Below are 26,383 nucleotides of genomic sequence, written 5' to 3' on the forward strand. Positions count from 1 at the left end.
GCACAAGGGGGCACACGCGTCTGGAGTTCGTTTGCAGTGGCTGGAAGCCCTGGTGTGCCCATTCTCTCTCTCTCCCTCTTCTTTCTCTCTATGTCTATCGCTCTCAAATAACTAAATAAAAAATGAACAAAAAAAAATACTTAAAATTTTAACTATCAGCATTATTATCACTCACTAGCCTTTCTTCCTAGAAGATAAATATGTGAAAAAATACATATGGATGTTCTTCCACATGTAGTTCAGAGGTACTTTCAAAGCTCTGTTTCTCTCTCCATACTGTGTGTCTGTAGAATAGATCTCATATTGACTTTCCTTAGCAGATGGTAAGGCAATAGGAAGACATGACATAAGAAACAACTTTCATTATAACAGCTACTACTGAGTGAGCCCTATGAACCATGACTCCTTAGGTACCAAGCTAAATGTTTCACACATGATCTTGTTTAATTTTTACCACAACCCCCACAGGGTAAAGCATTAAAATTCTCCTTAATAAGAAGTGAAGCTTTCTCTTTTTCAGATAGATGTAGATCCTAAGGAGAGAGCCACCTCATCATACCTCAAAAGGGCCTTGGCTGAAAGTAAGAAAAATTGGTGAAATAAGCAAGGGTGCTGTTTTCTCGATGAACCAGATACCAGTACAAGGGGGAAGGAGACCAACACAGAGAAAAATCCACGCCTACCAAATCAGAGAGCCAGAGCCGCAGAGGCCCCAACACCTCATCACTGAAGCAGACCAAAAATGAACACAACATGGCTCAGGAAAATTTTGCGGAAGAGGGGTCGGAAAGAATGTCAGAGTCACATGTTGAGTCATGACATGCAGAGACATTTATCTTACCCATAACTGTGGGCTAACTCCACAATGCACGACCCATATACCTCAACAAGGAAGGGCCAATGGGGAGGGGCCAGGTCACAGATGAGCCTAATAATGGTACCAAACTGACTGTATTTGCTGAATACAAAACTAATTAATAAAAAAATTAAATTAAAAAAGTGAAGCTTACAGTTTAAGTAACTTATTACAGACCAGAGATTCATCAGAGATTCCAAAGCCTTCTCATTTTTAATCATGTCATGCCACTTCATATCAGGTAGACAAGATTGAATAAACATGTGACATAGTATATATTAGGTCTCTACTCTCAGTTCAAGGCACAGAGCTCCTAAATGGCTTGGAATTTTCAGAGGGACAGGGGAGAAAGCACTATATTTGTTACTTATAATAAATCTTTCTCAATCATACTGGAGTTGTGATAATGAAGTAAGTCTTGGGTGGTTCCTCTGACAACCAGTCCCCATTGTCCACGACTCACCCAAGGCTGCCCAATCTAGAATTAAAAATAAAAGAAATTAATGTCTATAAAATTGCTGCAATTTTGCCCTTTGACAATATATAATATAGCCTTTAGAACTGTTTAACAAGATGAGGGGGGGTATAATGGTTTTTCAAACATGTCCTTGTCTTAGGCCCTGAAAAGTGTGAATGGTGAAGGGGACAATGCAGATGCAATCAATATTCAGACTGGAAGATTTTACTGCATTATTCAAGAAGGTCCAGCATAAACACAAGGTTCTTTTAAGAGGGAGGGAGGAATGTCAGAGGCTGTGAGAGAGAGTTCAAGACTGAGGACTTTGGATGCAGGAAGGCACCATAAGCTATGGGAAACAAGTAGCTTCTAGAAGGTGTAAAAAACACACAAACAAATTCTTACACATCTGGAACAAACTCAGGCTTGCAGATTAGTTTAGATTTCTGACCTCCAGACCTATATAAGAATTCATTTGTGGACATTTCTCCTCTTCCTCCAGAACTGGCAGCAACATTTTTTTGATCTTCAGATGGGGAAGAGACACTTTTTCCTTTTATTACTGTCTTCACTTTTGATCTTTCTTGGGAGTGCACATTTTTTCAAACCCTTTCTCATACTTTTTTCCTAAAAACCATGTTTGGCTACTTGGACCACTGTGGTACACATGGCCTACATGGGCTTTTGTGCTCAATGTAGTATACTTCTCCCATTTATCTTCCCTTACTTCCAGTTTTCTCCTTTCCACACTCCTTTTTAAAAATTATTTATTTGTTTATTTGACAGAGAAAGAGGGAGGAGGGAGGGGAGAAGGGGAATGAATGGGCATGCCAGGGCCTCTAGCCATTGCAAATGAACTCCAGACGCAAAAGCTACCTTGTGCATCTGGCATACATGGGTCCTGGGGAATCAAATCTGTGTCCTTTGGCTTTGCAGGCAAATTCCTTAACTGCTAAGCCATCCCTTTAGCCCTCCTCACTCCTTTGTAAGATCTGAATAAAATGTGGTATTTTCAAAGTAAAAAAAAAAGAGGGCTGGAGAGATGGCTTAGCAGTTAAGCACTTGCCTGTGAAGCCTAAGGACCCAGGTGCAAGGCTAGATTCCCCAAGACCCATGTTAGCCAGATGCACAACGGAGCACACCTGTCTGGAGTTCCTTTGTAGTGGCTGGAGGCCCTGGCGTACCCATTCTCAATCTCTCTTTATCTGCCTCTTTCTCTGTCACTCTCAAATAAATAAATAAATAAAAGAATTAATTTTCATTATTTTAAGCCTCTAAATTTGTGATAATTTATTATAGCAGCAGTAGGAATTAAATGTAAGCAGCCAGACAGTAACTCTACTGTGGCCAGCAAACCTAAAATACACACTGTGTCTCAAAGGACTATTTGCTTTTGTAGGATATAAAATAAAAATACATAAACCCTCTGTTATTCATTTAAAAACCAATGGCTTAAAGAAAGTGCACAAGGAAAGTGCATTGATACTATAAACATGTCCTTGAAATTGTAGAAGGGCCCTACCACCTATATCAATGCTGCTAAAAGTCAACTGTCAGGACAAGCTTTTTTTTTTAATTTTTATTTATTTATTTGAGAGTGATAGACACAGAGAGAAAGACAGATAGAGGGAGAGAGAGAGAATGGGCGTGCCAGGGCCTCCAGCCTCTGCAAACAAACTCCAGACGCGTGCGCCCCCTTGTGCATCTGGCTAACGTGGGACCTGGGGAACTGAGCCTCGAACCGGGGTCCTTAGGCTTCACAGGCGAGCGCTTAACCACTAAGCCATCTCTCCAGCCCAAGCTTTGGTTTTTATCACAGATACATACATTTACCCTAAGCTTTCAAGCAACACTTTTTCATAACAGATTTCAATTCTGATGAGGGGAAGTAGGAAGAAGATCAGTAAAATCAGCCAAATTTAATAATAAAGTCCATGAGCTAGGGTGAGACACTGATGGGGGAATACATACATGGTAAATCTGTGAGTCGTGGAGGCTCATTTTGTCCCCCTTGTTATAGGATGCATGAGGCAGGTCATGACCAGAATATTCATAATTAGGTTTAATGGGGGGGGGTGTTGATTCCACCAGCAAATTCTTTCCTATTGGGCGCAGTATATAATCACAAAAATTACCTTCAGTTTTCAAAAATACAGATAACCAGATTATGTTTAGAAGTTTAAACTCAAAATTAACCTAATTGTTACAATCTACTAATTTAAGCAATTAAAAACAATTGCTTTCCTACTAGTAAATGCACTGAGTTTAAAAGGTATGTACCCCTTCACACACACACACACACACACACACACACACTCACACACACACACACTCAGCTAGATGTATTTGCTACCTGACAATTTAACCACTCACAAATTGGGTAGGGCTGAGGTTAGAGCTCAGTGGTGGAATGTCTGCCTAACATGCATGTGGAGCTGAGTTTAATTACCATTACCACTACCCCAAAAGAAATAAAGTTAGATACATAAATCCCTAAACCAATGAATATTTGTTCTCTGTCTTGCTATAAGTTATATTTTCACTATACTATAATGACACCTACTTTCTTGCTCTCCCATCACTCACATACCACATTGAAGCATTCATAGTTAATGTGTTCTCCGAGTAAGACAGTCTTCTTTCAGAGGCACGACCTCCTGCACTGCTCATGACACTCACACAGTGAGAGAGCGTCAGCTAGGGGTGTCATATCACATAAAGCTGAAGCAAAATCAAGCTAACAAACAAAAGTCAAGTGAGGTTTACTTTAAGACTGTTTACTTGAAAGTGAGAGAGGGCTACATAGATAGGCACACAATAGATAAAGGCGAGTAGAGTTTCCAGACAAGTCATGAGGTTTGCAGAATAACCAGTCACTTGCATCACCAACGAGCCATTAAACTAGTAAAATAAGAACCCAAAGTCATAGTTTCCTGTTAGATTTCTAAAATATATACTAGTGCATATTAATTGTAAGAAACAGTGGGTTTCACTGTGCAATTGTTGCCCAAGTATATAAGGTCCTTGGATGATCAAATTTATCCTACTGCCCACACTTATCCTCTTCTCACTGGCACACTTCCTGTTTCCTAATAGTCATTCTAATACTCTCATTCCTTCTTTAAAAAAAAAAAATCCTGCTAGACTTCTTTATCCTTCTTTCATGTCTTCATATTATGATACTAACTCTTCTATAAATGGGAGCCTTGGTTTTACTGGTTGGTGCCCCAAGAATCCAAGGCAAGTTCCTTGTATTGTTCTTGATAGACATTGGTTCCTAAAAAATAATCCATTACTTATCTTAAGGACTGAAATTTCTTCTCTGTGTAACACAATCAAGAATTTGATCTCGGGCTGGAGAGATGGCTTAGCGGTTAAGCGCTTGCCTGTGAAGCCTAAAGACCTTGGTTCGAGGCTTGGTTCCCCAGGTCCCACCTTAGCCAGATGCACAAGGGGGCGCACGCGTCTGGAGTTCGTTTGCAAAGGCTGGAAGCCCTGGCTCACCCATTCTCTCTCTCTCCCTCTATCTGTCTTTCTCTCTGTGTCTGTCGCTGTCAAATAAATAAATAAATAAAACAAAATTTAAAAAAAATACATTAAAAAAAAGGAATTTGATCTCCCACTGAAAAGTGCTCCAGTAGAATCCTCATATTTACTACTATTTATAAATATTTTGTGCTTTAACACATGGTTCAATGTAGAATACTTACAACCACACATTATTCCCCTAACTTCTTTGAATTCCTTTCTTTAGCAACCTGTGTTTTTCTGTGTTTGTCTGTATGACTAGTCCATTATGTGCTTGAGCTATCCATCTCAAATTTTCTTAAAGTCTTTAAAATTTCTTGGCTCTGATAAAATTTTATTTCTTGAAAGACAGAGAGATAGATAGATAGATTATAAATAGATTGATAGAGAATTGGTGTGCCAGGGCCACTAAATCAAACTCCAGATACTTGTACCACCTAATGGGCATGTGTGACCTTGTGCTTGCCTTACCTTGTGTGTCTGGCTAACATGGGATCTGGAGAGTAGAACATGAGTGCTTAGGCTTTGCAGGCAAGCGCCCCAACTGCCAAGCACTCTCTTCTGCCCACTTACACCATTTTTTAACCAAGCAGTAAACTTATTGTGTTTACACTTGTTATGGCTATCTGAGAGGATATCACAAAAGTTGTCAAACAAAAATAGCTAGCAAAACTTGAAATCCAGAAAAAAAAATGGATAATTTAACTTACATTTTTACTAACTCTTACTTTAGTATAAGTATGCCCCATCTAGTATGGCTTGTATTTTTATTAGAGAAATTTGGCAATCCTAATATCCTTGCTTCTTGGCATGATTCCAACCCTGCATAGGCACACTTTAGCTAGAAAAGTAGGGGATATTTGGTATTATAATGTTAAAAATGCCTCTAGCCTGTCTAGTACTTAGACTCGCATTAATGGAAGAAATAAAAATTGGCAAAAAGCCACTCTAGTCACCATTTCACTAAGGCATTTAGAAATCTCATATTTGTGCACTTTCTTTGGTTTTCTGATAAAGTTCTTTGCCTGAATTTCTGGTAAGGAATACAACTAAAGCCTCTAACCCTGCAGATAATCTCATCTACTCTGTTAGAGTGGGGGTGACAGCCAAATCACTGAATGACCTGTATTAGTCTGTTTTCTCATTGGTGCAACAACATACTTGCAAAAGCAACTTAAGCAAAGTAGAGGTTATTTTGGCTCAGAATTTAAGAGTACTGTCCTTTATTATGGGACAATGTTTAATGCCTACCGACTGTCTAGGTTAAATAATAAAAATTAGTATAATAAAGTATGTTTGTTTTATTAAGATATGTTTCCAATTTAAAGAGCAATTGCTTTTTTATTAGAGATTATTCCATTTTTTATCCTTTAGTGGTAAATTGTTAGTTAATAATTTTGATTCTGGATGTGAATTTTACAAATGTCTTCTCTTAGAAAACTGGTTAACAAAGTTATGTTGTCAACATTCTTTAATACTGCATTTGTTTCTAAGTATAAAGTGTGTATATCATGAAGGGTGTCTGTGGGTGTTGATGAGATCCTACCTAGTGTTGTACAATATTGAGCAGTTTTTCTTCCAATTCATGTACCACCATTTTTTTGTAAGTAGAACTAAAAGTAGACTCAGGGAAATTTTCTAGGCTGAAGTATGCTTGTGAAAGAGAATATATGCATCATCTTATAAAGTTCAGAAAGCATGCTTTAGGTCTTTTCTACAAAAGGATTTGAATTATGTGCCTTGAACTCTAACACAATGTCACTCAATATATTTTGAACATTGTTTTGATAATTTTGCAATAACATATACACTCTATAAATGTCAAGGATAAAATACAACACATTCAGCATTCTATAAATTCATGACAGAATTCAGCATCCCAACTCATTCCTTCCTGAAAACAAATAAATTACTATATTGTATAATCTTATGGAAAACATGGAATAGGAAAAGTTAAGAATATTTTCTTCTTTTATGAGAAAGGGATTTTGATAAATACTCTGTACTAAACCATGAAATTTATTATAAATGTGTACATTATATTTCCAGGTTTTTATTAATGTATATTAATTATACAAATTAAGGCATTTGATTTAGATATTTTCAATCATGCATATAATATACTTTGGATTTAAAAAATATTTTATTGGCAACTTCCGTAATTATAGACAATAAACCATGATAATCCCCCCACTTCCCTCTCCACAAATCCACCCCCCATCATATCCCCTCCTATAATATTCATGCATATATTGGTACTTTTCCATTCAAAAATATGAAATTCATTTGGCTAATAGTTTAAGTTCATGTCATCCCTTCAATGTAGATATTACTGTTCAAAGTACAGAGGAGTACAGTGCTCATAAATGATACCAATAGCAGAGATAAGTGAATGTGGGGTCTCTCTTCAGTATATTAAATATTCCAATTGATTCTAAATGTAAGAATTATTCTCATTTATTTCTGATTATTTAAACATGAAATAAACAAAATGTCTTCATAATCCTTGTTTAAATAATAAATGATACCTCAGTGGCTTGATTTGGCTCAAACTTTTAATGGAGATATAATTCAGAAGCATTTAAAGCATGGGGTCATTCCTGGACCAGGAATGACCAGTCACACCCCACTAGCTGTTTCACAGCATGTATTTTAGTAATGAAAAAGAGAAACACTGCATCTGTGACCCAGGTGTGTTTTTTGTTTTGTATCACCAACACAGTTTGGAGGAACCTAAGGAAGTAATCCTTGCTTACTTAAATTTTCTCACTTAAAAGCATTTGTCTTCCAGTCACCTTGTGGGAACAAGGTGAGATTGCACAGCTGAATCAGAACGTAGAAGAAAGCACATGAATACTGGTCATAGTGACTATTAATGTTATACTTAGGTTTAAAAGTAAATATACAAAATATTCCAATCCAGAAGCACCTCATACTTCTCCCAGAATAGCATATTTGTAACAGCGCTATGCTAACACTACATGGTAATGTGCATGGATCATGCAGTATTGGAAATACATGTATGTGTTTTACAGCAATTACAATGCTGAGAATACAATAATGAAAACAGAGAAACCCTGCCAGCTCAGATTTTTAAATTGAATATTATTCTTAGTAATGCGTTTGAATTCTTAATTTTATCTAAGACACTTGTTTTCCACCAGTACTAGGGATTGAGCCCAGAGCACTGCACATGCTAGGCAAGCATTGAACTACCGAGTTACATTCCTAGCTCTATAAGACAGGCCATAAATGAAATATGCTGTCTAGGAAAAGATCTATTGGCTGAAGTGAGTAAGGTAGTTATGGAAGAAGAAATACATCTTTACATATGCACGATTAACAAAATTAAATGTCATTTATGGACATTCAAGTGCAATTTTTAATTCTACTCCCACCAAGAACTTGTTAAATTGGTATCACTCTCTCTTTTGCTGAGCTGAGTCAGTTAAGGGACCTTGAGTCTAGGTTTCCACTTAATGGATAGGAGAATATGTGTCAGCTCCCAACTGAAACACTAGTTATGCCTCTTAATAGCTGTGGGATTTGGAGCTAGTTCCCCATGAATCATCTTCATTTGTGCTAAGGTAGAAGATAATCAGTTTGTTATTCTTTCAAGGGCAACAAAAATTGTAACTAGAGGAGCTATGACTTCTTCATTTGAAGAGCTGTAAGAGACATTTTACTGCTCTGTCACAACAGTGAATCATTTAAGAAGCCTGTTTTCCTCTCTTGCACTGTGTCTATACAAGGCACTTAGAAGCAACAGTATGGGTTTTTAAAATAAGTTAACTCTTTCTGTGAAGTATGGGTTTGGGAAGAGGGAGTAGAGGTAAGAGAAGGAAGAAGAGAGGAAGAGAGGGAAAGATAAAGAGAGATAGAGGAAATAAATGACAATGTATGTGTCCAAGTATACTGGATTAAAAATATTTGTTTGAAAGACTGAAAGAGAAAGAGGGAGAGAGAGAAGGAAAGAGAAAGAGATATGGGGGGGGGGTAATGAGTATGTATGTGTGCTGTAGAGACTCCAGCCATTGCAAATGCATTCCAGATACATGCACCACTTTGTGCATCTGGCTTTATGTGAACACCAAGGAACTGAATCCAGGACAGCAGGCTTTGTAAGCAAGCACCTTTAACTGTTGATCCATCTCTTCAGTCCTATATTGAATTTCTGAGTAGAAGTAAACTTATACAAGGCTTTCTTCTTAAGAAATATATAAGAAATAAAGCAATCCTTTTTTAGGTTGAGGGTATATGTGTAGTTAGTATGTACGTGTGTTCATATGAGTGTGGGTAACACTGAGGGTTGTCTTTCATTATTCTCTGCCTTATTTACTGAGGCAGAATCTCTCACTTGAACTCAGAGCTTGCTGGTTCAGCTAGTGTAGCTAGCCAACTTGCCCCTGGTATCCCCTGCCTCTCTCTTGTACACTGGGATTGTAGGTGGAACTCCACACATACCCAGGACTTATGTGAGTGGTCAGAATCTGAACTCTGAATCTTATGTTAACACAGCAAGAACTTCATCTATGGAGCTATCCATCCATCTCCAAAGCAATTCATTTGAATGTACTTTGTCACTTCATGCATAGAAGTGTGAGGTGCAGTAACAGAAAATATTTTAAAGAGAAAGAAACATACAAATTATAGCAAGTATTACAAATTCCCTTAAGGCATTATATTAATTCACTGGGATTAAGTGGGATGAAGAATGATCATACTGATCATATATTTTTCCCTAAGAACTGTTTTTGCAAAAAAAAAAAATTGTTATCTTACTTTTCACTACTCATGTTTGGGACCTTCAAAAGGTAAGAGACTATTTCCATACCTCACTGAAGGATGACCTTACTTTGTTTGTGGAAAAAAACAGTATAATACAAAGTCACACTGTGATCCAACCTTTAGATTCTGGCCATTCCAGGGCAATCCAGAACAGAGTCATTCAGGTTTAATTTCTAGCATACCAATCAGTAGGGGCAGATAAGGGCCAACCTGGGATAAAGGAGACATCTTTGTTCCTGGAATAGTAATAGTGCTTAGAAGCCTGGACTCTATACCATCAGCTGAAGGGTTAAGCATACAAGGGCAATGCTTCTGAATTACACTTTGCTGCTGCTGAAGCTATATGGCCCATCCAAATGCGCTGCTTTGTGGAAAAACAATTGGCCACATTCCAATTTCTGAGTATACTTAAGATCACATAGAAGTAAAACCATCTGGATTAATTGTTGAAATGAGAGAGCTTGTTTCATCAAGTCTATGTCTGTTTGGGTTACTTCTAGCCATCCTTTAAAATAAAGCCTGATCAATAATCACCCTGCTGATATACAGTGATTTATATCCACTTACACTGATCTTTACAAGAAAGGTTAAGCCAATGAATGTGCTTTTTTGTGGCTGGATCTCCACAACTAGCTCAGTGCCAGATACATGGACAGTGCAGAGGAAATGCTTGTATAATCTAGGGGAAGATGTGCATATGTGAATCTCACACAGTAGGAAAGGAACCCACCAGAGGATGGCACAAATAGGTAAAAGATTAAGAGGTGCCCCCAACACCTCAGCACTGAAGCAGACCAAAAATGAACCCAACATGGCTCAGGGAAATCTTGCGGAAGAGGTGGCAGAAAGAATGTCAGAGTTACATGTTGGGTCATGATTTTCAGAGACATTTATCATACTAATAACTGGGGGCTAATTCCACAATGCACGACCCATTTTCAATAACAAGGAGGGTCTAATGGGAGGGGGTAGATCACAGATGAGCCTAAATAATGGTACCAAACTGCCTGTATTTACTGAAAAGAAAACTAATAAATTAAATTAGAAAAAAAAAAAAAAAGCAACCCAGGGATAATCAGAGCTGACACCGTGATGCTGACATGTTGCCTTTTTGTCTATTATTTACATATATCTAATAAACATTGCTTTCTGTTTAAAAAAAAAAAAGATTAAGAGGTATTCAAATAAAGGAGGGTATTTGGACTCAGAATTCAAGAAGGAAAATGCTAGTATATGCTTCTGGTCATACTTGATTTGAAGAATAAATCATTTTGTCCTATAAATAACTTATACCACTTACTGAAAAAGAAAAGTGTTGCAATGCATCTATTTTGTAGTCCCAACACAGATTTTGCTAGTATTAGCAAAACTTCTCTGTATGTCACCTAGATAGATATTAAGCATCCTTCATCAGAAAATATGCAATCCAAAATAATTCCCAAATCCAACAGTGGTTGAGCACTGGCATGATACCACAAGGGAAAAGTTTCCCCTTATTCTGCTTTTGCGTGAAGGGTTGTTGTAAAAAACAGGTACAAATATATGCTTACTCTGTGTCCCTAAGGGAAAGGCTCTCCTACCTACTTCATCTATGATGAACTTTGTTTCATGCATAAAATCATTAAAGTATTATAAAAATTTCTATTAAGATGGATATAAAATATATATGGAACATAAATAAATTTCATGTTTAGATTTGAGCCCCTCCCAAAGATATCATTATATGAAAATATTTCCAAATCCAGAAAATGTAGCCTGAAACACTTCTGGTTAGAAGTGTTTCAGATAAGGGGCAATCAATCAGTATTAGACATATAAATAACAAGAAATCAGTAATCACTACAAAAAGTCAAGGGAAATAAAACAGCAGCATGGGAGCTATGTGGGAACTGCATGAATTTGACTTAGGAGAATTAAGTAAGTCAAACAAGAAAGCCTCCCTTGGGGTCTTGAATTAATGTGAACTGTCTATTATCTAAATGGATGCTATATTTGGGGGAGACCACACTTCTTTGAAATGAATTAGCTGAAAGCAAATTTCCCCTCCAGAGGTTAAAGCAGAAATGTTTTCTCACGGCGATAATAGCATTATACCATCACACACATAAACACAGAGAAAATAAAAGCTATCATTTCAAAGGCAAATCCAACTCTATATGAACAGACACACACACACAAACACAAATGTATGTATGTATTTATTGAATGGGCTAATATCTTTGACAAAAAGACTGATCCTTAAGTGAACTAGAAGGTAGTAGAGTGGAGGTTAGGAATTGGCTTGAAGTCAACGTCATACCTTACTGATCTATTGTCTATGTAGAAACGATAGCCTAAAGGTGCTGACAGATGTGAGAAGCCAGCATGTCCCTCCCACACTTCTTTGGAGCATCTTGCCTTCTTTCAGTTCCTGAGGGCTTCCACCTAGCTCTGTAGATCTGACTCATGTCTTTACTAGATCATGAACTAGTATCAGAAGACCTATGGTACTCAGTTTATCTTTTGGAGATAAGAAAATATCATGTTGGAAAAGAGAATTTTAAATATGGTAAAGCATTCATTTCATTTCTATTTAATTGTACTTCCCCAAGATAAAATGAAAAATATGATCACAGGGGATGGGTACACCTAATCCATGGAAGAACAGGCTGGCATAGGGCTGTGGGTATTTAAATGACAACCTTATATATGGAGTTGATATCAAAGAAAGCATTGTTGGGGGGCAGATAGGCTTCATTTGACCTTGAAAAAATGATTCAAAACTACTGGGCCTCAGTTTTCCCAGTGACAAGGTTGTACCTGATGCAGAATCCCCCAGAGGCCTGTATGCATGGCTAGTACTGTACCATCTTCCCTGGACTTTCTTCTGTCTAATCTACTGAAGTTCTGGTAAAAAACAAAAACAAAACTGAAACCAAAAGATGAGATGATTTTAAATGTCTTTGATGACGTTATGGTTCTTAGGACAAAAAAATAGTGTATTATTTTAATTATATACCCATGCCTTAGCAAGGGAAACATTTAAAATCACTCATCGTATCTAGTCCTTCCTCTTACCCATACCATTTTAAAATCCAGAAATGTGCTAGCTAAAATATTTCTAACAATTCCTGTACAATTGCAGGGAGTATCATTCATTCCAAAGACAAGTAAGGTAATGTTTCCCTAATGAACTCTTTATAGCTGTGTGAGCCTATGCTGGAAAGAGGGAGAGAGAAAAAGAGAAAGAGGGAGCGAATGGGTGCGCCAGGCCACTGCAAACGAACTCCAGATGCGTGCGCCCCCTTGTGTATCTCGCTAACGTGGGTCCTGGGGAATCAAGCCTCCAACCGGGTTCTTAGGCTTCACAGGCAAGGGCTTAACTGCTACCTTGGCTAGTATTTAATAATCCCTCTGATTCTGTTTCCTTCTCTGTGAAGTGGAGATAATAAATTTGTATTTCCAAAGACTGTTTTAAAAACCCAAGTAAAACAGCATGTCTAAAGAGACTGGTAAAGGTCAGCATACCAAAACCAATATAACTTTTCTAAAAAAAAAAAATCACAGAACTGTCATATTTCACAGTTCAATGAACAATTATTTTAACTTATGACAATAACAAAAGATTTTGTGAAATTAGGAATAGATTTAATCCCATGAAGGAGGCAGGTACACAAAAGTTAAAGGGAACAATCCCAGCAACACCTATTTTCATGTTTCAGAGTTGTGGTAAGCAGTGGAGGAGAAGACTAATCAGAGTACTAATCCATTAGACTGTTTTGGTTCAGCTGTTATCACGGATATGCAACTGTTTAAGTAAGACAGACTGCATTCATTAAAGGCAAATACGTGGCCAATAAATTATAACATTAAAGCAAACATTTTTTTTGTCTTCCTCAGGAATGTGGGACCAACTGAAGAAATTCTTTGTTTAGTTTCTTAGCCAAGAACCAATTAGTCTATACAACAAACTATATATTAGAAATATAGATTCTCAAAACAATAGGACTTAAAAAAGACTTTAGATATCATTTGGTCTGCTGTCTACATGTTACACATGGGTAAACTGAAGTCTAGAGACAATAAAAGGCATATGCAGAGTAATAATAGGCAAAGTTAATTCTAGTGATTAATCACATGAACTTTTTCTTTTTCGGACAACAGGAAAGCAAACTTTAGTTTTATCCAATACAAATACTAACAATTTAACATTACTTATATATTTCAATGCTGAATCTTCGAGGTTCATAAAGGAATGAGGTCCCAGTGATTAATCTGTGGTTTTATTGCCTGAGCAATTGGGGTTGTATTCAGAAAGTCTTTGCCAAGACCAATATGTTGAAGGGTTTCCCCTACTTTTTCCTCTAGCAGTTTCAGAGTTTCAGGTCTGATGTTAAGGTCTTTAATCCATTTGGACTTAATTCTTGTGCATGGCGAGAGAGAAGAATCTATTTTCATCCTTCTGCAGATATATATCCAGTTTTCAAAACACCATTTGCTGAAGAGGCTGTCTCTTCTCCAATGAGTATTTTTGGCATTTTTATCGAATATCAGTGGCTATAGCTACTTGGGCTTACATCTGGGTTCCACTGGTCTACATGTCTGTTTTTGTGCCAGTACCATGCTGTTTTTGTTACTATGGCTCTGTAGTATAGGTTAAAATCAGGTATGGTGATACCACCAGCCTCATTTTTGTTGCTCAGTATTATTTTAGATATTCGAGGTTTTTTGTGATTCCAAATGAATTTTTGGATTGTTTTTAAAGATTTTGCACTGCAAAGGACACAGTGAAAAAAGCAAAGAGGCAACCTACAGAATGGGAAAAAATCTTTGCCAGCTATATATCTGATAGAGGATTAATATCTAGGATATATAAAGAACTCAAGAAGTTAAATAATAAGGAATCAAACAAGCCAATCAAAAAATGGGCTATGGAGCTAAATAGAGAGTTCTCAAAGGAAGAAATACGAACGGCATATAAGCATCTAAAAAAAATGTTCTATGTCACTAGTCATCAGGGAAATGCAGATTAAAACTACATTGAGATTCCATCTCACTCCTGTCAGATTGGCCACCATCATGAAAACAAATGACCATAAATGTTGGCGGGGATGTGGAAAAAAAGGAACCCTTCTACACTGCTGGTGGGAATGCAATGTGGTCCAGCCATTGTGGAAAACAGTGTGAAGGTTCCTAAAACAGCTAAAGATTGATCTACCATATGACCCAGCTATAGCACTCCTAGGCATATATCCAAAGGACTCATCTCATTTCCTTAGAAGTACGTGCTCAACCATGTTTATTGCTGCTCAATTTATAATAGCTGGGAAATGGATCCAGCCTAGATGTCTCTCAACAGATGAGTGGATAATGAAGATGTGGCACATTTATACAATGGAGTTCTACTCAGCGGTAAAGAAAAATGAAGTTATGAAATTTGCAGAAAAATGGATGGACCTGGAAAGTATTATACTAAGTGAGGTAACCCAGGCCCAGAAAGCCAAGCACCACATGTTCTCTCTCATGTGTGGATCCTAGCTGCAGATGATTGGGCTTCTGTGTGAGAATGAAAATACTTAGTAGCAGAGGCCAGTAAGTTAAAAAGGAGACATAAAGGGTAGAGAAAGGAAGGGAGGAGGATACATAATAGGTTGATATTGTATATATGTAATTACAATGATTGTAATGGGGAGGTAATATGATGGAGAATGGAATTTCAAATGGGAAAGTGTGGGGGTGGGGAGGGAGGGAATTACCATGGGATATATTTTATAATCATGGAAAATGTTAATAAAAATTAAAAAAAAATAAATTAAAAAAATAAAAAAAAGAAATAAAAAAAAAATATATATGTTAAGCCTGGAGGGATGGCTTAGCAGTTAAGGCGTTTGCCTACAAAGCCAAAGAACCCATGTTTGATTCCTCAGGACCCACATTAGCCAGATGCACAAGGGGGTGCAAGTGTCTGGAGTTTGTCTGCAGTGGCTGGAGGCCCTGGTGTGCCCATTCTCTCTCTGTCAAAAAAAAAAAAATAAAATAGATAAATTTGTTATAAGGCTGGAAAAAAAAAATAAAGGAATGCAAGACACCCATAGGATTGGGTTAATGATGGACAGACAAAACTGGGCATGACTCGTGAGGAGATATGAGTATATTTAGGAAAGTAAATGAAGAACACATTACAAGTGTGAGAGTCCCCATGGCACTGAGCCGTTCTCAGGCCTCTCCGGCCAGCATGGTACAAATGGAAGTAGGACACACAGGGGTGTCACCTCCAAGTACAACAGAATCTCAAATCCATAATGCTACACCAGTTTTAGAGCTGCTAGCCATGGAAGCTGCTGAATGTAACTGATATCAATGACTAAAAATTTTCATAGTAGGAACTGAAGATTGAGAAAACAATCTTAGACTAGAAGAAACAAACCCACCTCATGAAGAACAAGGAGAAATTGGGGTTTCCTGTCCAACTTTCTACTCACTGAAAAGTCACCAGTCATCCTAAGCCTGGCACTGTGACCTTTTATCAAACAAGATACATTTATAGATCATTGATGGTAGTCATGATAGAGGGCTCATTATTTTTTTCCAAATTGGTCAGTATTTGATATTTTTTTCTTTAAACATTTATTTTTCAGTTCTAGACTGCAAAAGTAGCCACCTTGAAGAAAATATACACCTAATCACCTCTTGGGTTTTCTCTGTCAAAAAAGATTACCTTGATACCAAAGAAAGATACTTTAAGATTATTACACTGTAAGTAACTTCATGGGCAATAGGGAACATCTAGCAGATTGTGGCAAAGTGAGTGTGTACATTATTTGTAGCACAGGACAGTGCTTTCTACCCCATATCACATGAATGACACATACAGTCCAAGGAGGAGATGTATTGCTCCTGTTATCTTCTCTTAGCATCTAAGAAAAAGCTAACACATTTTAAAACATTTTTTTTCAAAAATAGGTCAGTGAAAAACACAACGATATAAAATATTTTCTACAACTCAGAGTGATTGGCAAAACTTATGTGTTTTGTTAACAGATTAAATTCTCTGGCAGGACTTGCTACCTGAAAGGAACATGTAAGTATCCTATAAATGTTTCTCATTGTGTTGTCCGTGCTTATACCCTGCAACACTGTATCAGTACCCTACAACACTGGCTTGTTAACACGTGCCCTAAATCATCTCTGTGTGCTGTTCCTGACAAAGTAGACTGGTTGTTGTCTGGCAAAAAATGCTAGGGTTTGAACACGAAATGCCATCCATAGGCTCATGTGTTTGAACATTTGGTCCCTAGCTGATGGTGCTGTCATGGCAGGCTGTGGAATCTTTGAATATGGGGCCCAGCTGGCATGTGTAGGGTGAAAGAAGCATGTTTAATGATTATGGGCCAGTTCTGCTTTTGGTCCAATTTCCTTCTATCTGCTTCTTCATCTACTGGGAAGTAACAGGTTATACTGTAAGCTCCCTCTGTCATGGACCCAGCCACCCAGCCACATTAGGCTCCATGCCTTCCCCACCATTAACAACTGAACTTCCCTGACTCAGGATCAAATCCCTTAAGTTTCTCTGTCAAGTATTCTGACACAGTTGCAAAGTAAGTAACATAGAAAATGACAGCATATGTTGGAATCTTTATTTAGTAATTAAAAAACCTTGAGAAATCATAGGAGGAAGGAACACAACGAAATTAGAGAAAAAGTAGAAACGAAACCAAACTACAGGGTTTTCAAAAAAAACAGGGACAGGCTCATTCTCATAGCACAAATAATCTTAGCCCAGTAGGTAATTCCAAAAAGACAAGCTTTTACCTTAGAGGAAAAAAAAAAAAAAAAAAAAAAAAAGCCACTGCGTATGGATTCAGCACACAGGAAACTCCCCAGTGTCTTCTAGTTCTGAATTTTTGATTTTTTTGTTTAATTATTTGCTCAGTATCTAAGAAAATAGACTGACTAACTAACATAATACAAATCCCTACTCACCTCCCATAATTTTGGATTGGCAGTTAATAAACTCCGGTTTCCTATCTGTCAGGTACCTCTGGCAGGTATGGTGGAGGATCTGGAAGAAGGTACACTTCTCTGAGGCTGTGCTGGCTACCCACTGGTCAAAAGCATTTTCGAATAACAAATCAAATTCTGCAGAATCCTGGAAAAGACAGTGAAATGACTGTATCCTAACTTATAAAAATGGCTGTTCCCAGCTTTCTCTGTCAAAAGACACATAAAGGCTAAAACAAAATCTCTGATAGCAACCATAAGGCTCATTTTCCTTAAGATCAAAGATCAGGTGCATATGCTTTTCTCTGTTTACTATGCAAATCCCAGTCTTACAGCATTTATAAATGTCTTCAGGAAGCTTGTATTGCAAAGGTCAAGATAAATAGATAGCTTAACTATGTACACTGCCTTATATCAGAACTATGACAACATACTCTCTTTCCAATTATTAGGAAAAAGAATTCATTCAGGTTTTCATAATTAATCTTTATCAATGCCCTTCTTTACATGTAGGTAAGGAAAGATTTTACTGTGCTATTTTAGAGTTTAGTAAAAAAAAAAAATTACTTTCTTCTTTATTATTGATCTTTTAGGGTAGTATGTATGCATCCACACAAAAGGAAATTGGCACTTTGAATAGGTAAATGTCATAATGTCATATTTCTCTCATTAAATCAAATGGAATCCCAATATATATATTTTTTAGATGCTATTAATTTATTGGTATTAGGAGACAAATGAAACTTTGATGAGCCTGGTGCTTTTTTACTGGTAGTAATGGACATTATTCTTTGAACCATGTCCTATGCTGACAAACATTACTGGAGGCAGAATTTCTTCCATATGCATTCCTATAGGTGCCTCCATCAAACATAATAAAAGATTTGTAATTTCCCATAAAGGAATAGTCACCAAGAAGTTTTGGTCACTATAACTGAAATTGAAAAATGGCCTTGTAAGATTGATTCCAACCACCACCAGCAATATTAAGGTCAATCTTGTGAAAAGAATGTCTTTTCTCAGCATTGGAAAATTCACTCACCCGATTAGGATCGATGCCATTAACCTGGCGAAGCTGCTCAAGCATCCACTGTGATCTCCGAACAAATGATGTGGAGCCCTCAAACTGTTTGACCTTCGTAATAGATGCTTGTGTAGGTTTCTTGTTTGTTACTGCCAAGAAAAGACCACTCAGGTTAGTGGGCATGCAGATTGGTTGATCTCTTCACTCTATGTGGTACTGTGCATATTTGAGAAGGGTGGAGAGCCAGAGAGGGAGACAGAGAATGGCTTTGGTGAGGGTGACTGCAAAAGAAGTCAAAGGAATACGCTCTTCTCTCAAAGCAGTTTATAATTGTAAAATCTGCTTCACTCAGGTCTTCATCCAATTAAACTGAAAACAACTTAACTGAACAGCACCAAGAACCTTTACTGGAGGCACAAGTGCAGGGCAAGGACACAAGGAAGGTAGACACCCAATGGGGTTCATTAGCAAAGCCAACTTTTAAGTGAAGTGGTTATTGGTTTCTTGGGGAGCTGTAATTCTTTTCTTTAATGTTTTTGTTTATTCTTATTATTTATTTGAGAGAGATAGACAGAGAGAAGGGGGGAGAGGACAGAGAGAGCCCTCCAGGGCCTCCAGCCACTGCAAGCAAACTCCAGACATGTGTGTTCCCTTGTGCATCTGGCTAACATACTGGAGAATGGAGCCTGGAATGGGGTCCTTAGGCTTCATAGGCAAGTGCTTAACTGCTAAGCCATCTCTCTAGCCTGCGGAGCTGTAATTCTTATTTATCGCTTTATAACCTAGTGAAAATATACGAGGCTTCAATGATAAGGAGTAACACTTCACCGAGTTATAAACAAATAAATAAATAGCATTTGGCTTTATAATATGACCCAGTTTGTTTTGTATCTAGTTTGTATCTGATTATGATTTCACTTGTCATTCAGGGCACAATGCAACAGCATGAATTCCTGAGTCACTACACCTGTAGGACCATGACAATCCTCCCAGCCTCAAACAGTTCTTCCCTTCCTGTGCACAAATGGCATCACCTATCATATGATGGCAAACACAGGTACCAGTAGAGAGGTATCCCAAATATTTCTTTATTTGCTTGCTTTGTGATTCAAAGACTCAAGTATGGGGAGAGGCCTGAGGGTCACTGTGAGTTTGTAGCTGGCCTAGGTTCCAAGTCAGCCTGGGATAGAGTTAGATCCTATCTCAGAAAACCCAATAAAAAGAACACTTTCCCTAGATGTAGTGGTTAAATAGAAATGATGCCATGAAGGAGCTAAAGAAAGCACAAAATCCTACTGGTATCAGTGCCTTTCATTGCAATTACTGTTTTAATGTCTGTGGTATATTTTTGTCTTTGTTTGCAGTAAATATGCAGGTGACAAAGTAATCCTCCAGGAATGAGGGCTCCAATAATAACTGGTAATGAGACACCTCTATTGTTCAGCATTCCATAATCTATTTCAGTTTTTGGTGTCTGTGGTCATTCAAATAGGAGAAAGAAGCCCAAGGAAAGAGAATGAAAAGTGGCTTTTAGCTTTGGTGAGAATCACATGGGCCCAGCACAAAGGCTGACTTTATGGCCTCAGTATAATCTCTTTACTCCTCACCAGAATTTAGACTTCAAAGAAGGCATCAGTTTATTACCAATTATTTCAGTTATATTTGTCTAAATACTTCAACACATTTCACATCAATTTCACTTATATTCATGGTTAAGCAGTCATTATCACCTTAGTACTCAAAATCACAGACCTTTTTTAGTCTTCAATCACAAAATGGCTTCTCTTAATAGGCCTCAGGCTCATTAGAAGTAACTATTTGTCTAAATAAAGTCAGAAAATATTACCAGTGTGCCCAGGCTTCTGTTCTTCCATTTATTTTGATTCATTTATTTGTGTGTGTGTGTGTGTGTGTGTGTGTGTGTGTGTGTGTGTGTGTGTGTATTCTATGATACAAATGGGAGACCTAGTTAATAGGCTTCTCTGACGGTTGTACTTTGTTCTTATGCTTGCTTGTTAAAAAAAAGAACACACCTGGAACACACACAGGACCTGAAATGTGCTTAAAAGATTAAGTAATACTTTTCAATAACAGGAAAACATGAGTTTCTGTATTAGACACACACCCCTGAAAACACAAAGAGGATTTCCTCTCTTGTTTATGTAAATCATAGGACATTTCAGCATCCTGGGAAACGGGCCTTCCTCCTAACTTCAGTTAAATTTGTTATGAACTCCTATTTTTACATCTGCTCCATTTGTTTCCAAGTAATTTACAACATTATAAAAGCACAGACACAATGGAGGGTCACTGTATATTCCTGGCATATCTAAGACTCACATTTTAAGAAGTCAAGTTCCACTAAAATTTGTTACTGAAATGAAGCAGGCAGGAACCCACCCACAATGGCAAATGTCCCCACCCAATTCCTCAAGAGTAATCATGCTATCAAGTGAGCACTTTAAAGGTTATAACAGTATTAACTCTTATCCATTCCTGCCTTCCCTCCCCTATACCATTAGCGTACTGCTTGCCCAGTTCTTGGCATCTGGTTAGTTTTCTTGGGTGCTGAGCCTAGTTTGGATTAATTTTTGTTATCTCAAACATTTAAGGTGCATTGAAATATGATATTGTATACACCTTATAGAGAAGTCAACAAAACTTCATCCTTCTGAAATACAAAACACTTGTACAAGTATCCCATGTCAGGCTTTATAAGTAACAAATTTGAAGGAGCAGTGGTCTAACCCCTTCCCTATTTATGTATGATGAGGGTCTATAGCTGATAAAAAACAAATGTGAGTCACTCACATTCTATCTGTCTAGGAAAGAAGCAGTTTATCTACTTTGAAATGAAAGCTAATTGAAAGTACCCCTGGAAAGGGCAGCTTAGTTACCCAGGTAAGTGATTCTGAGACAGACAAGCATAGGGAATAGTTTAGAAACAGGAACACTGCTTGGTTTGGACAGGAAACACATCCTTTTCCTAACAATGTACCTAGCAACCTGTTGGTAAACTGGTACCCCCGCTGGCATACAGCTGCATGTATACTTCATTCCAAACAATTGAGTATGTCTTTCTCCCCTAGCGACCAATAATTACTTCCCCTTGGTGGTCAGTTTCTATTCAAATCTGTTCTCAGATCTATCAGGGGTTGGGAGATGGTGCCATCTGACCTGAGCTGGTTCTGGGTACATGCTCAGTAGGTGAATTGTACACTGAGTGAACCTTTAGGAAGAATCTTTCTTCCAGCTTACATCCATGGATAACTAGGCATGTATTTTACTAAAATTCGATTTGTCATAGGAAGCAACATATGCAGTAGAGAAAAAGTTCTAACTCAAGTCTTCCAATCAAAACAAAGAACTACCCATACTATATCTTCTAAATCAACAGCTCCTCCTGCTAGATTCATAAGATGAAGGCCCAAACAGTGACCCACTGTTCTTGGGCAATCTAGCTCAAGGATCCCACTGGTCTTTTTGCAGTACATTTTCCTTTCCTTTACCTTTTATTTTTAATGCTATGCTTTTAAGGTTTCTTGCTGTTTTACCTTCCTTTGTGTCTTTTCCAATTCTTTGAATAAGGTGCTAGGAACCTAGAAACACCCAGACAGAGACCGCGAGTAACGATGTTAAACTGATGAATACCTCATTACCTTTATGCTATAAATTCTTAAATTCATTATTTTAATAAGTTTAAAGGTCAGACAACCAAGGCATTTGTGTTAGGCCTTGACAGAAAGATACAGACATGTAAAGGAACAGGTGGACATGACAGTCCCAAGTAATATTGTAGTGCATACAGAATCAGCTGATTTCCTGGCTTCTCAATACTGACTGTACATCAGAATTACCTGGAAGTGTCTAGAAACATGAACTATGTGCCTAGGAACCCCTGGGGATATGGCCTCAAACACTCATGCTTTAACTCCTCCCAGTTAACTTTGAGGTTAAAAACCACTGGATTTATGCATTTACTCATTTAAGAAATGTTTATGGAAAAGTTAGCTTTTGTGGACAATTTCTAGATTGAATAAGATATGATTCTAATAAAAAAAAATAGGTTGCAACAGGGGAATAAAAACAATGCAAACATTTAATAAGCAAAATATAAGTCTTCTGAGGTGTTGGGGTGAGGTGCTATAAGGACCAAATTAGAGTTTAAGAAAATCAAATGGGTTCTGGGAAGTAGTTATGTCTCATGATCTCTAGTGTGGATTTCTAATATTTCCCCCAAACTAGCCTGTGACCAAGGTGTCCATTCAAACTTAAATGTAGATAACTAAGCTATCTTTTACAAACTCAGTAGATCTCAAAGCATTCAGAATAAAATGCAAGCCTCTTCCCATGACCTGCAAAGTCCTATCTGATCTGCTTTTGAATTTAAACACATCTCATCCCACTTTTTTTTTTTTTTTTTCTGCCCACCAAGCTTCAGCTACCTTTTGATTCTGAGAAAGTCCTGCTCCAGAGCCTTGGCACAAGTGATTGCCTTTGTACAAATGCAATTTTTCTTGTCTTCTCAGGAATACCTCTTGCTTATTATTTAGATTTAAGCTTATAGGTCAACTATGCCAAAAGACACTTCTGCAATCACTTTATCCGAGCACGTTTCCTTTCACATATTTCTAACACAGAACTATTTCCATTAAGAAAAAGGATTCATTTCAAGCCCAGACAAAATATTCAAATTTTGCTTTTCTGAGACATTTGTGAAGAACCCAAAGAAGACTGTTGTCATGTCCTCTGTCCTAAAACATATAATGTGGGTAAGTTCCCACATAGATGCAAGCTACTTCCTACGGTTTGAGTGTGGTGGTTTGATTCAGGTGTCCCCCATAAACTTAGATTTTATTTTATTTTATTTGTTTTATGAAGTAGGGTCTCACTTTAGCTCAGGCTGACCTGGAATTCTCTATGTAGTCTCAGGGTGGCCTCGAACTCATGGTGATCCTCCTACTTCTGCCTCCCGAGTGCTAGGATTAAAGGCGTGCACCACCACACCCAGTTTAAACTTAAATGTTTTGAATGCTAGGTCCCCAGCTGATGGAGATTTGGAAATTAAAGACTCCAGGAGACAGTGTATTGTTGGGGGCGGGCTTATGGGTGTTATAGACAGTCTCCCTTTGCCAATGTTTGGTACACTCTCCTGTTGTTGGGTCAGGTGATTTCTACCAGCAATATGAACCTGATGAAACAGTAAAGCTATTACGAACCGTGGTATCATTGTTGCTTGAAACCTGTGTGGCTTTGGCCTTTTGGAGCTAATTTTCAAGAGGAATGTGGAAGGATTTGAAACCTTGGCCAAAGAGAAGACTTGCAGTGCTGTAATTACAGCTTCATGGACCATTCTAGTCAGAGTTGAAAGACCTGAATGCAGTAATGCCACATTTTACAATGTGAATGCTTAGTCTGTGCCATTATGGGTTTTGGTGGTGGTGGTGGGGTTGGTATTATGGCCCAGTTAAAAGATCTTGGACTATGGGAATGTTTGAACATCATTAGGATTGATAAAAAAAAACTATGGGGTCTTTTAAAGATGGACTGAATACATTGCATTTTACATCATGGATGATTATCAGTTTATGGGGTCTAGGGGCAGAATGTACTGGCTTGATTCCGGTATCCCCCATGAATTTTGGTGTTTTGAATGCTATGTTCCCAGCTTATGGAGATTTGGGAATTAGAGCCTCTTGGAGGCAATGTATTGTTGGGTGCAGGCTTATGCATATTATAGCCAGTTTCCCCTTGCCAGTTTTTGGCACATTTTCTTATTGCTGTTGGCCACCTGATGTAGGCCAGAGGTAATGTTCATCCTCTGCTCATGCCATCATTTAACCCTGACATCATGGAGCTTCTTTTCAAGCCTGTAAGCCAAAATAATTCACTCCCCCCCTTTTTTTCCCACAAGCTGATTTTGGTCAGGTGATTTCTGCCAGCAATGTGAACCTGATTGTTACATTGGGACATAAGATTCTATATCTATACAGTGACAAAATACTTTTAAAAATAGTATGCCATTAGAAATATCTTTTATCTCATTTCTGATTTTCTATCTTGAGATGGTCAATATGTGTGAGAAACACAGCCTCCCATTATTTGGTAGATAACAAAACTGAGACACATGACAAGCTGTCCTTCCAGTAAGGTATGTATTGGAAAAAGTACAACTAATACGATGAGCTTCAAGGCCAGTGTTCTTCCCACTGTAAATTGTTGCTGTAGTGTCAAATGTCACATTTTATTTGGCATGGGATTCTCATTAAATAAAGATTGATTGAAGCATTACTTTCTAATGATACTGCTTGCTGTGATTTTTATAGTTTCCTGAATGATTTCCTTAATATTTGTCTTTAAATAAGCTTACACTGTTACTTAAATAAGTTAGTGAAAGGCAAAATACATTAAAGTCATGAATAGGCTCACAACTTTGCCTTCTTTAAATAGAAAACAGCATGACACATACAAATAAAATGTACATGCTATTACTTCAAAGACAGAGGTCTTGGCATGTGAGGGTAATTCTTTGGTAAATGGGTGATTGGCAAGTGGAGACAGGTGTTCAAGACTATCACAATATGGAAGCTCTCCTAAATATAATACAATGACCTCTCTAGAATCACTGTGTTGTATATATTGGGACTCATTCAGTAAATTTTGGGGTTTTCCAAGGTGAATGCTTTTTTGATCCCTCCTTCTATTCCTGGCAGCCTGTGCTTCCTGCATAGGCATCAGAACCAGAAGAGGTAGAGCCTAGAGGCATACAATTCCAGGTCTTTTTTGCTATTTGCTCTGGAACAAAGACCAGCTTCATATCTCTTCTTTAAGTTGCATGTAGATTTGATCTGAGATCTTAGCTATGGTTAGGAATCAGTGGTGCAAAATATTAAGTCTAGTATATGATCATTACTCATGTGTATACAAACTTCACCTGAATGAATGTTCTAAAACATCCTTTTAAAAAATATATATTTTATTTATTTATTTGAGAGACAGAGAGAATGGGCACATCAGGGCCTCCAAACATTGCAAATGAATCCCAGTTGCAGGTTCAACTCCCTAGTACCCACATAAAACCAGATGCACAAAGTGCCACATGGGTCTAAAGTTAATTTACAGCAGTTAAGAGTCCCATTCTCTCTCACTGTGTGTGTCTCTCTGCTTACAAGTAAACAAACAAACAAATGAATGAATATTTCCTTAAAAAAGGAAATAATTAATGATGATAATAATAATAGATCCAGCCAATTAAAACCATACTACATAACCATAGCAAACTTGGCCTTGTCGCAAGCCAAGGGAGTGGAATTGGTGGAAGAAAAAACAAACTGATGAGAAAAGGAAAGACAAGTAAGTACACATTATTGCCTGTTGTATGAAACAGAAGAGCTCTGTGAAGAACTGTAAAACAAGAGTCTCCCTTTCAGTTAATACTGGTGAATAAATAACCTTGTTGAAAAAGACACATTATCTCCCCTCATAATCTCAGTATATATAGCACCATCTTTTAACCGTTCAAAGTTAGTTTTGCCTGAGATGCCACTAACTACCTCCACCTTAAACTATTTCGAGGGAAACAGTGATCAGCATATAAATATTTTGATTTTTCACTACCTTTACATCCCTTCTAGCTTATAGTTTGTAGGAGTGTTATAAATTTATTACTATTTGTATAAACATATCCCTTAAATATTAAACTTAAACCAAGTCTTCCTATAAGTCTGTGTGGCCACTTTTGCAAATTAAA

At 37.6% G+C, this 26,383-nt stretch overlaps 1 protein-coding gene across 1 annotated transcript in view; it reads right to left on the reverse strand.

Annotated features, from left to right (window-relative positions):
• Window positions 1–26,383, reverse strand: part of Stxbp6 (syntaxin binding protein 6) — a 336,345-nt gene that overhangs the window by 64,644 nt on the left and 245,318 nt on the right. The window contains exons 3-4 of the mRNA XM_045154208.1: window positions 18,652–18,782; window positions 17,592–17,757 (exon numbers count right to left, since the gene is read on the reverse strand). Of these exons, the coding sequence (XP_045010143.1) occupies window positions 17,592–17,757; window positions 18,652–18,782 (297 nt within the window). The remainder of the gene's footprint in view (window positions 1–17,591; window positions 17,758–18,651; window positions 18,783–26,383) is intronic.

This window comes from Jaculus jaculus, chromosome 7 (assembly GCF_020740685.1).
Source record: "Jaculus jaculus isolate mJacJac1 chromosome 7, mJacJac1.mat.Y.cur, whole genome shotgun sequence".
Taxonomy (NCBI): Eukaryota; Metazoa; Chordata; class Mammalia; order Rodentia; family Dipodidae; genus Jaculus; species Jaculus jaculus.